This window comes from Pelodiscus sinensis, chromosome 9 (assembly GCF_052426305.1).
Source record: "Pelodiscus sinensis isolate ZL-2025 chromosome 9, ASM5242630v1, whole genome shotgun sequence".
Lineage (NCBI taxonomy): Eukaryota > Metazoa > Chordata > Testudines > Trionychidae > Pelodiscus > Pelodiscus sinensis.
The window spans coordinates 6,109,873-6,122,339 of NC_143060.1; the positions used below are offsets into that span (position 1 = coordinate 6,109,873).

The following is a 12,467-nucleotide window of genomic DNA, read 5'->3' on the forward strand; positions in this document are numbered from 1 at the left end:
TTACTCCTTCCCAGAGTATTCAAACTAATTCCTTCCCATTGCTTCCTGAAGCTCGAAGTCCAAGGTAGCACATCCACATTAATAGGGTCTGCTTCAGACTAATTTCAAGGCTTCTCTGTAGTGTGGACATGCTAGTTTGATTTTGTTAAATTGGGAGTTAAGTCAAATTTACTCATTTTGAAATAGTTTCCTGGTGTAGACATGGCCTTAAGCGATATCTTCACTTTGGAAGATCAACACTGTGGTGATCAATCTTCCAGAGTTCGACTTATCGGGTCTAGTAAAGACTCACTAAATAGAACTCAGAGCATGCCCCCTTCATTGGCCAGTACTCTTGCTTCTGCAAGGAGTAAGGGAAGCTGACGGGAGCATTTCGTCCCATCAGACTTTTGCTGTGGGGACTGTGAGGAAACTCGAAAGAAGGTACGTCGACTCCAACTACATAATTCTCATACCTGAAGCTGAGTATCTTGGTTCGACCTTCCCTTTAATGTACAGCTGGCTTCACTCTACTGACTAAGCTCCCTTAGATTCTGGGGCCAGATTCTGAGCAACAACTTTAACTTGTTCTACAAAAACATTTCCTCGAGCCACAACGATTTTTTTCTATGTTGCACTGAAGGCCAAATCCATCTCTGAGTCACTAGAAAAACATCCCCAAACCCTTGCCTAAGGTAAACTGATTTTGGAAACAGACACACACTGGAGTTCACTTCCATTAGCAGGTAAGCTGCTGTTTTTCACAGCCAAATTGTCAGACACTCTCTCCCTCACCATCGCACACAGGGCTGATTACAGACAAGTGCTTGAAAACTGGGCAGCCTCTTTAACAGGCAAGTCACCACCCTCAACAGACACAGGCTAAGGAGTATTTCTTTCTGTGGCACAATTCTCTAGGTGGGTGGCAAGTAAAATAGTTGACTCACATCCCTGCCTTCCCTGTGACTTAATCATACTGTCACTCTGATTGAACATAGTGGCCGTATCATTACCAATTCACATGCCAATGGCCCCGCCCCTTCCCCATGAGGCCCCTTCCCTCCCCCCCACACTTTGTTGAGTGGCCCATCATTTCTTTCTTCAGCCCTGATGGTGCGACACAGCTTCTGACATCACTCAAGGTAAAGCAAATCTTGTTCCAGAGGAAGATTCAATGCTAGCTAAGAGTGTGAATCCTGCAGCCCTCTCTGAGTCTTTTATGGAAGTGTTTTTGGTTAAAATCCTTCTTAAGTGGGGAAAAAATGGATGCTGTTATGATAGTAGGGACATCATTCTGTTACAATATATGGGATCTTAGCTAGCATTTAATCTTCTTCTCGAACAATATTTGCTTTGACTTGAGTGATGTCAGAAGCTGGGACGCACCACCGGGGCTAAGGAAAGACATTCCAGCCCCCTAGGCACGTTGGGGTGGGCAGGGCCAGGTCCTCCTAGAAGGGGCGGGGCCTCAGGCAGAAGGGGCGGGGCCTCAACCTCCCCTAGACAGCCTTTCTGTGCCACCCAGACTGCACTACTTGGGGCCCTGGTGATGTTTTAAAGTAACCAGAACTGTGGCTGCTGGTGTGGTTGTGGTAGCAGTGAGGAACCTTGGGCCCTTTTAAAACCCCGGGCCCCGTGGCAGCTTCTCCTCTTAACTTTTGAATTCTTTCCGAATTCCTTTTTACTATTCCCATACGTAGCAGTCATATAAATCTTGGGCTAACGCCTGCTGAAATTACAGTAAGAGCATTTGCACACGCGGGCTGTGTCTAGACTGGCAAGTTTTTCCGCAAAATCATCTGATTTTGCGGAAAAACTTGCCAGCTGTCTACACTGGCCGCTTGAATTTCCAGAAAAGCACTGACGATCTCATGTAAGATCGTCAGTGCTTTTCCGGAAATACTATGCTGCTTCCGTTTGGGTAAAAGTCATTTTCCGAAAGACTTTTGAGCAAAAGGGCCAGTGTAAACAGCACAGTAGTGTTTTCCGCAAAAAAGCCCGGATTGCGAAAATGGTTTTGCGGAAAAGCATCCTGCCAATCTAGATGTGTTTTTCCGAAAATGCTTTTAATGGAAAACTTTTCCAAGGTGGCAGCCTTGGGGTTATTGTGCTCTTCCTCCTCGCTTAACATAACTGCATTTGAATGTATGTTGAGTTGTCCTGTGGGTACAGCATGTGGGTTGTTTTTCTGATTTGGACAGTCTGTATGGGGCCACGTGGACCATGCCAATGACCATTTGTTTGCCCTTAGGGTCAGAACTGGTAGATTCTGGGCTTTCAAGAGATTTGCTAACAAAGCTGAAGCTAAACTTTTTAAACTTACAATCAGAGAGGTACTGCAGGAAATTGAGATGACCTACATTGGCTTCGGGTCATCTGTCTCTGTTATAGCACATGACTGGCTAAATATATGAAATGGGTTTACCTGTATATGCATAGAATGCAGAAGATTAACTTCAAAGTAAAAGTCCGCCAGCTGTCTGCATTGCCTCGTTCTCGTTCTCGGAGGTAAGCCTTGCTGTGGCAATTTCTGGCAGGAGGCTTCACAGCCTGTGAGGCAGCTATAAATACTGAAACTTGGACACAATCCTTTCATCTCTAGTCTGCTGAACTTGGAACAGGGAAAGTTTAAATTGGAGGGTATTGAGATATTTGCAATATCCGGGAAAATACATGGAAGATGCTGACAGACTTTACATCCAAGCTTCCTTTGGACCCTGTTGGCATAATGCTCAAGAGAATTTTTCAAGACAGCAGATATAACATCACTGCTCTTCTCCTGATCTATGAACACTGAAAATCATTTGTATGTAAATCATTGTTTACTCATTCAGTAACTCTCTTATTAATAAATCTTTATTTAGTTTGCTAAGGATTGGCTGACAGCATGATATTTAGAAAGGAACTGAAATACAGATCAATCTGAGAGTAACTATGTCTAGACTGCAGAGAAAAGTCGGAAAAAGATACGCAAATTGCAAACCGCAATTTGCGTATCTTTTTCCACTTTTTTTTCTGAAAGAGACTTTTCTGAAATTTGACCTGTCTACACAGGGACACATTTTGGAAAAAAGCTGTTTCAGAACATCCCTTATTCCTCTCACTGAGAGGAGTACAGGGATGCTGAAAGATACATCCTCTTTTTCGGAAACTGTTCCGAAAAAGTGGATGTGTTCCTTGGACATAGCAGAGCTTTTCTGGGATACCAAAAGGAGGTACTCCGGAAAAGCTCTGTTGTCTAGACATAGCCTTGGTGACTGATCCTTTGGGATTGGTAGAACTTACAGTTTTCAGTAACCTACCATATTATTAGACCGGGGTGGCCATTCCAGGCAAAGAGCCAAGATATCAGTGGATCCAGCATGAAGAGCTGGGGCAAAGTTCTCGAGCAAAGTTGTCAGCTTTTGGTTAAAAAAAAAAAAAAGACTGCCCCTTTGAGAAAACGTGTTTAGAAGCCAGGAGGAGAGGGCCATTTTCAGGGGCGCGGGGGTGGCTTTACGAGCCATGGGGTAGGGGGGCAGGGGTATTTTCTGAATCTTTTTACCGGACAGGAGGGGAAAATACTGGACTGTCCAGGTGAATACCGCACACCTGGCAACCCTTCGGAAGGGGAAGGTAATGGGGGGAGGGGGATGCAGCACGTTCAGGCTGTGGGACTGAAGTCCCGATCCCTGGAACCTGCTGCAGGGCTGAAATCTTGATTTCCCCTTCCACATCGAATTAACAGCCCCCCCCCCCCCGCCCCGGCTGATGCCCAGATCCTTGACAACCCCCGCTGGGCTGATTCCTCAATCCCGGGCACCACAACCCTTAGATTCCCAGCACTCCCCCCCCCCAGCTGAATTCCCAGTAAGCCAGAGCCGGGCAGGGCAGGGCAGGGCGGCTGTTCCTCTAGCTGGTGCGCTGATGCAGGTGGCCAGGCTGTTCCCTCCCCCTCCTGCTGTGCTGCTGCAGGGGGTTGAAGCTCCCCTCAGTTTCCAGCCCCCTTTTCTCACATGGCCGATCAGAGCCGCAGGGGTGGGGGACCTGGCTCCATGGCTGGCAGAGCCCTCAGAGCCCTCTCGGCCACAGCCTCTAGTGACCCTCTCAGCTCCGAGCGACGTGCCAGGGGGCTCGGCTGGATGCGGACCCAAGGCGGGAAGGAAGGAGGAGAGGGGATAAGGAGAGCGCCTCTCTCTCTACACTCGTCTGCTTCACACCCGGGCCATTTCCTCTCAGAGACTGAGACTGGGGGGCAGGGAGTTGCCCTGGTGTGCACCCCAGATGGGGTGTTGTGTTAAGTCCTCCAAGGGACAGGAGAGCTCTGCAGTCCCTGCTGGAGCAGTGCCCCTGCCCTGCCCCCCAGAGCGATGCTGGGCTTAATGGGAACAAGCCTGACAGAGCGGTACTGACCATTAGCGCTTATTTACTTGAGGGCCTACGCGCTCCCGTCAGGGACCCGGTCCCAGGAGTGCTGTTTGGGCACCGGACACATCCCACGCTTCACGACAGGACATACATACATGGTGGGTTGTTGCACAAATATCGCCCCTCTCTTTACTCCTCCTTTAACCCTCCCCTACCGTCCTTACAAAGGGCGATGCAGAGGCTTAGCTGTGAGGCTGCTTGATTCAGCCCTTAGCTTCATTCTGGGCGGGTAACCCAACCCCCAGCATTACAGGCAAGCTGGGAGGCGTGCAGAGGGGAGGGAATTCTATCGCTTTCACCATTGGCTCCCCAGATACATAAGGCATGTGAGCGCAGGGAGAGATTCAGAGCCTGTCAGGGCCCCAGAGAAAGCAGGGCCATGGCTTCTGTGCTGGAGAAAATAGCAAACCCTTCCTCTCTGCTTTTGTACCTGGCTCCGGGGCTTTGCCTCATCTGCGTGCTGCTGAAAGTGACCCAGCTGTACCACAAGAGACAGCAGCTCCTCAAAGCTTTGGAGAGCTTCCCGGGTCCCCCCAGCCACTGGCTGTACGGCCACTACGCTCAGGTAGGGAAAGACGTGGGGTTATACACCTAGCACAGGGGGGAAGGGGGAAGGTAAATACAGAGAGTGGGGTGTGTGGAAGTGTGTGTTAGGAAAGGGTCTGGGCAGTTTGGGGGGGTGCACAGAAAGTGTGAAAATCTGGGATAGGGTCACTGATCTCGGCACAGAACAGCCGGGGCACTGGCCAAGGTGGGGCGCTGGCTCTGTGCCCCTGGAAGGGGCAGAACTTTTGGCAGAAGAGGCAGGTCTGGGTGCTAGCCAGTGTCGGCCCTAGATATGGGTGAAGAGGGCAGCTCAGGGTGATGTGCTGATAGGGGCGCACATCAGCAGTCTCAGGTGACCTTATCTGGGGCCCGCCAGCTAAGCAGGAGGGAAAACCTGGAAACCCAGCAGCCAGCTCCACCCGGGTCAGAGAGGAGAGAGGCCCTCGCTCACTTGTCTCAGGTAACTCCTCTGCTCTGGTGGGAGTAGCAGCAGGGTGGATGCACAGGGAGAGGGGGGCTCCCCATCGTCCCAGGACAGAGGGCCCCTGAGGGAGGGGCAGGCTGTGCTGGAAGAGGCTGAGTTTGGTGAGGGTTGAAGGAGAGAGAGAGAGAGAGAGAGAGAGTGAGTGTGTGTGTGTGTGTGTGTGTGTGTGTGTGTGTGTGTGTGTGTGTGCGCCATGACAGAGGAGATAAACAAGGAGCATGGGCACCAAATAGCTGAGACTGGAGCAGTCGGGAAGGGGGAAGGCTGCTCAGGTTAGGGAAGGGAGGGGAGTCTGACATTTCAGTTGTTGGGGGGGGACACCTTTAAATTGTGCCCTCGCCCATCAGCAGCTAGAGGTCCTGCCCTCCTTGCTCCCCGGCTGGCTCAGAAGCACCACTCACTTTTGGGGGGGAGGACGCTTGGGGGGGCTGCTGCTTCCCCAATATGAGGCAGGAGGAGATAAGTGGGTTACTGAGATCAGCTCTCCCATGTGCAGCCTCCCAGCTACGTTTAAAAACCAGCTCCCCTTGTGGACTGGTTGCCTGTCACCCTGGGCTGCTGCCTCTGTGTCAGAGGCAGCAATGTGAGGTAGCAGCTGCCCCTGTCCAGGGATTGGGCTGAACTCCCAGACCTGGTGTGAGCCAGAACTGAGCCGGGCTGCCAGCCCACCTGGCTCCTAATACACTTTCAGTTCAGAGCTGCAGCTGCCCCTGTCTGGTGGTTGGGCTGAACTCCCAGACGTGGTGCAAGCCAGGACTGAGCTGGGCTGTTGGCCAGCCTGCTAAAAAATGTACTGGGGGCGGGGGAGGAAAATGTGTGTAGTCTGTTGCATTAGTGGACCTATAAGCTTTTACTTATCGGTTAATTGACTACACTATTACAAACCTACTCCCAACAGAAGAGGGAAATGGAAGGACAGCGGAGGGTGGTGCCTGGCTAGCTGAAACACAAACCTTTCATTCAACTTTTGATCACTAATTCACACCCCCTGGTTCTGTTTACGTGTTCACTACGAGTTGTACATTCAGTTTGCTGAAAATTCTCAGGGCAGAGGCCTTGTCAAAGCTGTTGCTGGACACAGTGTTGTTATTACATCAAGATTAAGAATAAGGAAATTTGCTTTGCTCCCACCTTAACCTGCAAACACTCTTTGGAAGTCACTGGGGTTCTTCGTGTGAGGATCTGAGGATAAGGTGCGATTGTTGAGACTTGCACAGAAGGAACGCAGTGTGAATATAGGCTCTGCTCCATCCTCCACCCCACTCTGAAATGCTTCACCCCTGCTGCTGTGATTTATGAATAGGCGTGGTGGAAGGCACTCTTTTATTTCTCATAACGTTGTGTAATAGATGTTCTTAAGCTTTTTGTCTTTTTATAACTTTCACAGCTGTGGGAAATTATGGGGGGGGGGAGCCTGATAATTTTTTTAATGACAGTAGAAGTTGAGACTTAAATAGTTCAAGTTTTAAAGCTGTTAAAATAGAAAGAGAGAGATAAGTTGTGTGAGGTAATACCTTTTTTGATTTTGGACCAGCTTTGGTTGGTGAAAGATTAGCCCTTTTAAGCTCCCACAGACCTGAAGAAGAGCTCTCTGGAGTGCCAAAGTTTGTCTCTTTCACGAACCATATTAGGTCCAATTAAAGATATTACTTCACTTACCTTGTGGCTCTCATTCTGATGCCAACATGACTACAGACAGTCCCCGGGTTACATGGATCCGACTTACATCGGATCCCTACTTACAAATGGGGTGAGGCACTAGCTGCTTCCCCCCAGCAGACCAGGGAGACGCGAAGCTAGCGCCCCGCCCCGCAGCAGACCAGGGAGACGCGGAGCGGCTTTTCTCAGCAGACACCTCAGCTTGAGAATAAAGGACTGAGGGAAGTGAGGTGTGGGAGAATAAAACTGAGCTCTGGAGAAATGTTTGGCTAGAGTTTCCCCTACAATATGTACCAGTTCCGACTTACATACAAATTCAACTTAAGAACAAACCTACAGTCCCTATCTTGTACGTAACCCGGGGTCTGCCTGTACAACAAAACAGAAAAAACCACTAAGGGTATGTCTTCGCTGCAGAGGAAGATCGAAACTGTCGATCTTCCAGGGTTTGAATTAGCGGGTCTAGTTAAGACAACTAATTCAAAGTGAGAGGGGCACTGCGGTCGATGCCAGTAACTCTGCTTCCATGAAGAGGAAGGGAAGTCGAAGGAAGAGTGTTCTTACTTCGACTTCCTGCAGTTAGCGCCAAAAGCCGAATTAAGCGACTTCGACTTCAGCTACGCAATTAACGTAGCTGAAGTTGCGTATCTTAATTCGACTTTGTCCTGTAGTGTAGACGTGCCCTAAATGTCAATATCACATGTCAAGATATACAAAATAAATATCCGAAAACCAAACATGATTTGTCGATTAAACTATTCATTCACTTGTCCATTTGTAACAAGCCCAGTTTAGAAGATTATATCACTGAATTTTAACCCTTAACAAGATCTCAAGCCGCATTTTTTCTTGCTTTCCCTACCTGTAAATAATTTAATTATTACTGATGGAAATATTTCAGGATTTGTGTGTACTGTGAAATTCACAGCTAATTTCTAAGGATATGTCTACACTGCAGCACTATTTTGGGATACTTCCAGTATTCTGAAATAGCTATTCTGTGTCTTTGAAACAAGCCCATTATTTTGAAATATAACAGGCTCGCTATTCCGACATCCCTGTAAACCTTGTTCCACGTGGATTAAGGGACGTTTCGGAATAGCGGTGAATTTCAAAATTTGGCGCTGTGTAGAGATGCCAAATTACAAAATAAGCTATGTAGAAATGCCAAATTACAAAATAAGCTATTTCGAAATGAACTCAAAATAAGCTACGCAATTTGCATAGCTCAAATTGTGTAACTTATTTTGAGCTAAGAGTGCAGCATTGATGCACCCTAAGTTATCTGCAAAAACAACCCCCCCCCCCCGAGATTTCAGGTGCCTAAGCATTCTCTGAAATCGCAGTCAAAATGGCCTCCCCTTTCCCTCCCCTCCCCAATCTGAAATGAGTCAGGAGTAGCCAGAGGGCTGCAGCAGGACGGTGGGTGCAGGAAGATGCAGCCCCCATCTGACAGCGTATCTTGAGCTGCAGGCCAGGCACCAGGCATCAGAAGGAAGCGGAGCTGCGACAAGGGAGCTGCCAGGGCTTCTGCAGAGCAGCTCAGACTGTGGTCTGAGCCCACTGAAGGGCAAGTGACCCATTTTTCACTGGCTGTTTCATTTCGCGATCTGATGCCCTTCACACCCAGCAGCCGCCTTCTGTGGCTCTCGTCTTAGCGTGAATGTTTAATCTCAATGCATCCATTCCCCCACGTAGCTCTTAAAGGAAGGGCCTGGCCAAAGGGCTGATAGTGACCATTCCCTTTGCAAAGAATGGGGCAGAGACAATAGCAGGCCCTGCATCCTGGGAGCAAAGGACTGAGCAGCTTCCTTCGTGTGCGCCAAGGACGTGCCTTGTCCATCATCTCCTGAGACGCCAGTTCCACCCCCCGTCTATGGAGGAGGCCGGGGCTCACAATCCTGTCACAAGCAATGGCTCACAGCGCTGCCTGCTGACTCTTAACAGCTTGGTGAACAGCATTTTGTATTTGTCCTTATTCATTAGTTTAGCCTTTAGTTTCATGGTTAGTTTATTTGACCTCCCGCGCTAATGTTTTTGTGACTTACATCCTTTATGATAATAAAAGTGAATCTCATTTTGTGTCAATATTTGGAGTAAATGTGCGAAAACTTTTGAGAGTCCGGCTTTATTTCGGACATTTTCACCGACGCTACTACATACTGACACTCCAGAGGCGCCAAAATACAAGTTCACCCCGGGAGCCATGTTCCTAAGCCCGGCCGTGGTGCTAACCTCCCCCAGCCAGCCTTGAAGCGTTGCCCAGCCCCTGTCACTGGGGCTACAGCAGCCATTTCAAGCAGGGATATTAAATTTAGATGAACCAACTAATCGAATAGTCGATGGAATTTGCATCGACTATTCAATTAGTCGATACGGGCGCCTCTGCCTTTGAAATGTAGCAAGAGCCCTGTTGTCTCTTGCTACATTTCAGAGGTGGAAGCACCGTGGGGAGCATGAGAGCAGTGGAGGAATCAAGCAATCCCCCATTGGCCCGTGTTCCCCATGCACTTTGCTTTTGAAATGTACAAGAGCCCCCCCCTCCGCCCCTCTCGGGGCTCTTGTACATTTCAAAAGCAGGGAACACGGGGCCAATGGGGATTGCTTGATTCCCCCGCTTGCCCCGCGCTCCCTGCATCATGTCTGCTTCTGAAATGTATCAAGAGCCCTGCTCTTGCTATATTTCAAAGCCAGAAGTGCTGCCAGTTCCCCACTGTGCCCCTGCCCTCCCCTGTCCCCACTGAGACAGTGCTGGGGGAAAAGGCTTTTAAGCTGGCTCCCCCCAGCACTGGCTCCTGCTACCCCACTTTGCTCCCTCTCTCTGATAGAGGCAGCAAGGTAGGAGGGAAGTAACTAGTCCAGTCACTAGTTGACTATCCGAGAAGCAGAAGTCGACTAGTTGCTTACATCCCTAATTTAAAGGATCTCCAGCCCCGGGACCCCTATATATAGGACAAAGCTTTGAATACCAGGCCTGTTCCTCTAAAATCGAGGCATCGGGCACCCAGTGATGCCTTTCCTGTCCTACTCTTTAATGGAGACGACAGCTGTATGTCAGTGGAATCTTTGTGTGGGGAAAAGAAAAATACAGCCGCAAAAGAATTGAGTCATTTCCAGCTCCAGCCCTTTAAGCAAACTCTGCTGTGTCTGTGAACAGGGGGAATGTTTATTTCAAACATTTTCATTGTTTCTTGGTGCAGACATCGGGGGATTTATGCATTTTTGCACCCAACAGCAAAGTTCCCAGCATCTAAATGCAAACAGGTTGTCATCCAGCCAATGTTTAAAGTCATGACATTCAGCCTCTGGCTTGTAAGTGGCAACTGTCTCTTTAATGTGTCTCCTGAGGGTGTTTTTTGCACATGACAGTAAAACACTGTGGGAATGTCTACACTCAGAACTTATTTCAAAATAATAACTCCCGAAAGAACTCTTTCAAAATAGCACGTCCACACTACAGGGAAACCTCGAAATTAGTAGGAGGCAGGCTCCCCTAATGTGGATCTGCTACTGTGACTTAGAGACCCAGGAAGTACCGGGGAGTAATAACTTTGATTGACTCTGTAGCGGAGCTACAACCATTTCAAAATAAGCGTTATTCCTCGTGGAAAGCAGCACTTACTATTTCAAAATAACGGGCGTGGAAGGGTGGACACTCCTCTTGTTATGTTGAAATAAGGGGAGTTATTTTGAAATAACACCCTAGCATAGACCAAGGCTGTGTGATTTAATTATTAACCAGTCTAAGCTATTAACGAGTCAGGATGCGTTTACAGTGCTTTTAACCAGTTGTAGCTGATAAAATAATACTTGGTCAGTCATTTGGCTGTAAAAATGTGATACCTCTATCTGTCTGTCTATCTAATATTCCCCTGTCATGCTGTTTAATTAAGAAAATATAGTACTGTAGTAAAGGAAACAAGGAAGCAACTAAGCTTCCGAGTTAAGCAGCAGTTGGGCAGAAAAGGAGCTGGGGATTACAGTGGATGAGGAGCTGGATATGAGTCAACAGTGTGTCCTTGTAGCCAAGAAGGCTAACGGCATATTAGGGTGCACTAGGAGGAGCATTTCCAGCAGATCTAGAGTCATGATTATGCTCCTTTATTCAGCACTGGTGAGGCCACATCTGGAGTATTGCGTCGAGTTCAGTCCCCCCACTACATCTACAGATGTGGACGCATTGGAGAGGGTCCAGCGGAGGGCAACCAAAACGATGAGGAGGCTGCAGCACATGACTTAGGAGGAGAGAGGAGAGGCTGAGGCATTTGGGTTTGTTTAGTCTGTAGAAGAGAAGAGTGAGGGAGGATTTGATAGCAGCCTTCAGCTCCCTGCGTCTTCCCGTCCGGGCACCTCTTCCAAAGAGGATGGAGAGAGGCTGTTCTCCGTGGAGGCAGATGGCAAAAAGAGGAGCAATGGTCTCAAGTTACAGTGGGGGAAGTCTAGGTTGAATATTAGGAAAAGCTATTTCACAAGGAGGGTGGTTGAAGCACTGGGATGGGTTCCCTAGGGTGGGGGTGGAATCTCCATCCCTAGAGGTTTTTAAGTCCAGGCTTGACAAAGCCCTGGCTGGGATGATTGAGTTGGGATTGGTCCTGCTTTGGGCAGGGGGCTGGACTAGATGACTCCTGAGGTCTCTTCCAGCCCTGGCATTCTATGTTTCTATGAATTCACATGACTGTGGGTCTTTTGGGTAATTTGATCACTTATTTGGTTCTTGAACAAAGGAGATCTAAGTGTCACTAGTTTAAAATGTGGTTTCTGATTTTACACCGCTTTAGATCTTGCAACATCCTTTACTAGAAACTTGATATTTCATCAAAATGTAATTTTGGCCACAAAAGTGACTTTTTGATTAAAGCAAAAATTTTGCAGAGGAAAATCTTATTTTTGACCTTTTTCCTTTTTTGATGCAAAGCTAACCCTAACCCTCTCCAATGTGTCCACATGTGTAGATGTAGTGGAGGGCCCGAACTTGACACAATACTCCAAATGTGGCCTCACTAGTGCTGAATAAAATGGAATAACCACGACTCTAGATCTGCTTGAAATGCTCCTCCTAATACACCCCAATATGCCGTTAGCCTTCTTGGCTACGAGGGCACACTGTTGACTCATATCCAGCTCCTCATCCACTGTAATCCCCAGCTCCTTTTCTGTCCAACTGCTGCTTAACTCGGAAGCTTAGTTGCTTCCTTTACGACAATACTCTATATTCATAGTTAAACAGTGTGACAGGAGAATATTTAATAGCTATCAGCCTCATAATTGTAACTAAAACACACTTTTTCGGGTGTTTGGTTTCAGTTTTTTTATTTAAACATTGCAGAGGAAAACGTTGACCACAATTTATATGTAGAAATTTCTCTAAAAGAACAATCAATTTTCCCAGCCA

General features: G+C 48.1%; 1 protein-coding gene across 1 annotated transcript in view; it reads left to right on the forward strand.

The window, feature by feature from the left end:
• Positions 1–4,702: 4,702 nt before the first annotated feature.
• The window catches only part of LOC102452751 (cytochrome P450 4B1-like), a 28,171-nt gene continuing 20,406 nt past the window's right edge, over positions 4,703–12,467 (forward strand). Inside the window, exon 1 of the mRNA XM_075935926.2 lies at positions 4,703–4,951. Within this exon, the coding sequence (XP_075792041.2) occupies positions 4,766–4,951 (186 nt within the window). The 5' untranslated portion in view covers positions 4,703–4,765. The remainder of the gene's footprint in view (positions 4,952–12,467) is intronic.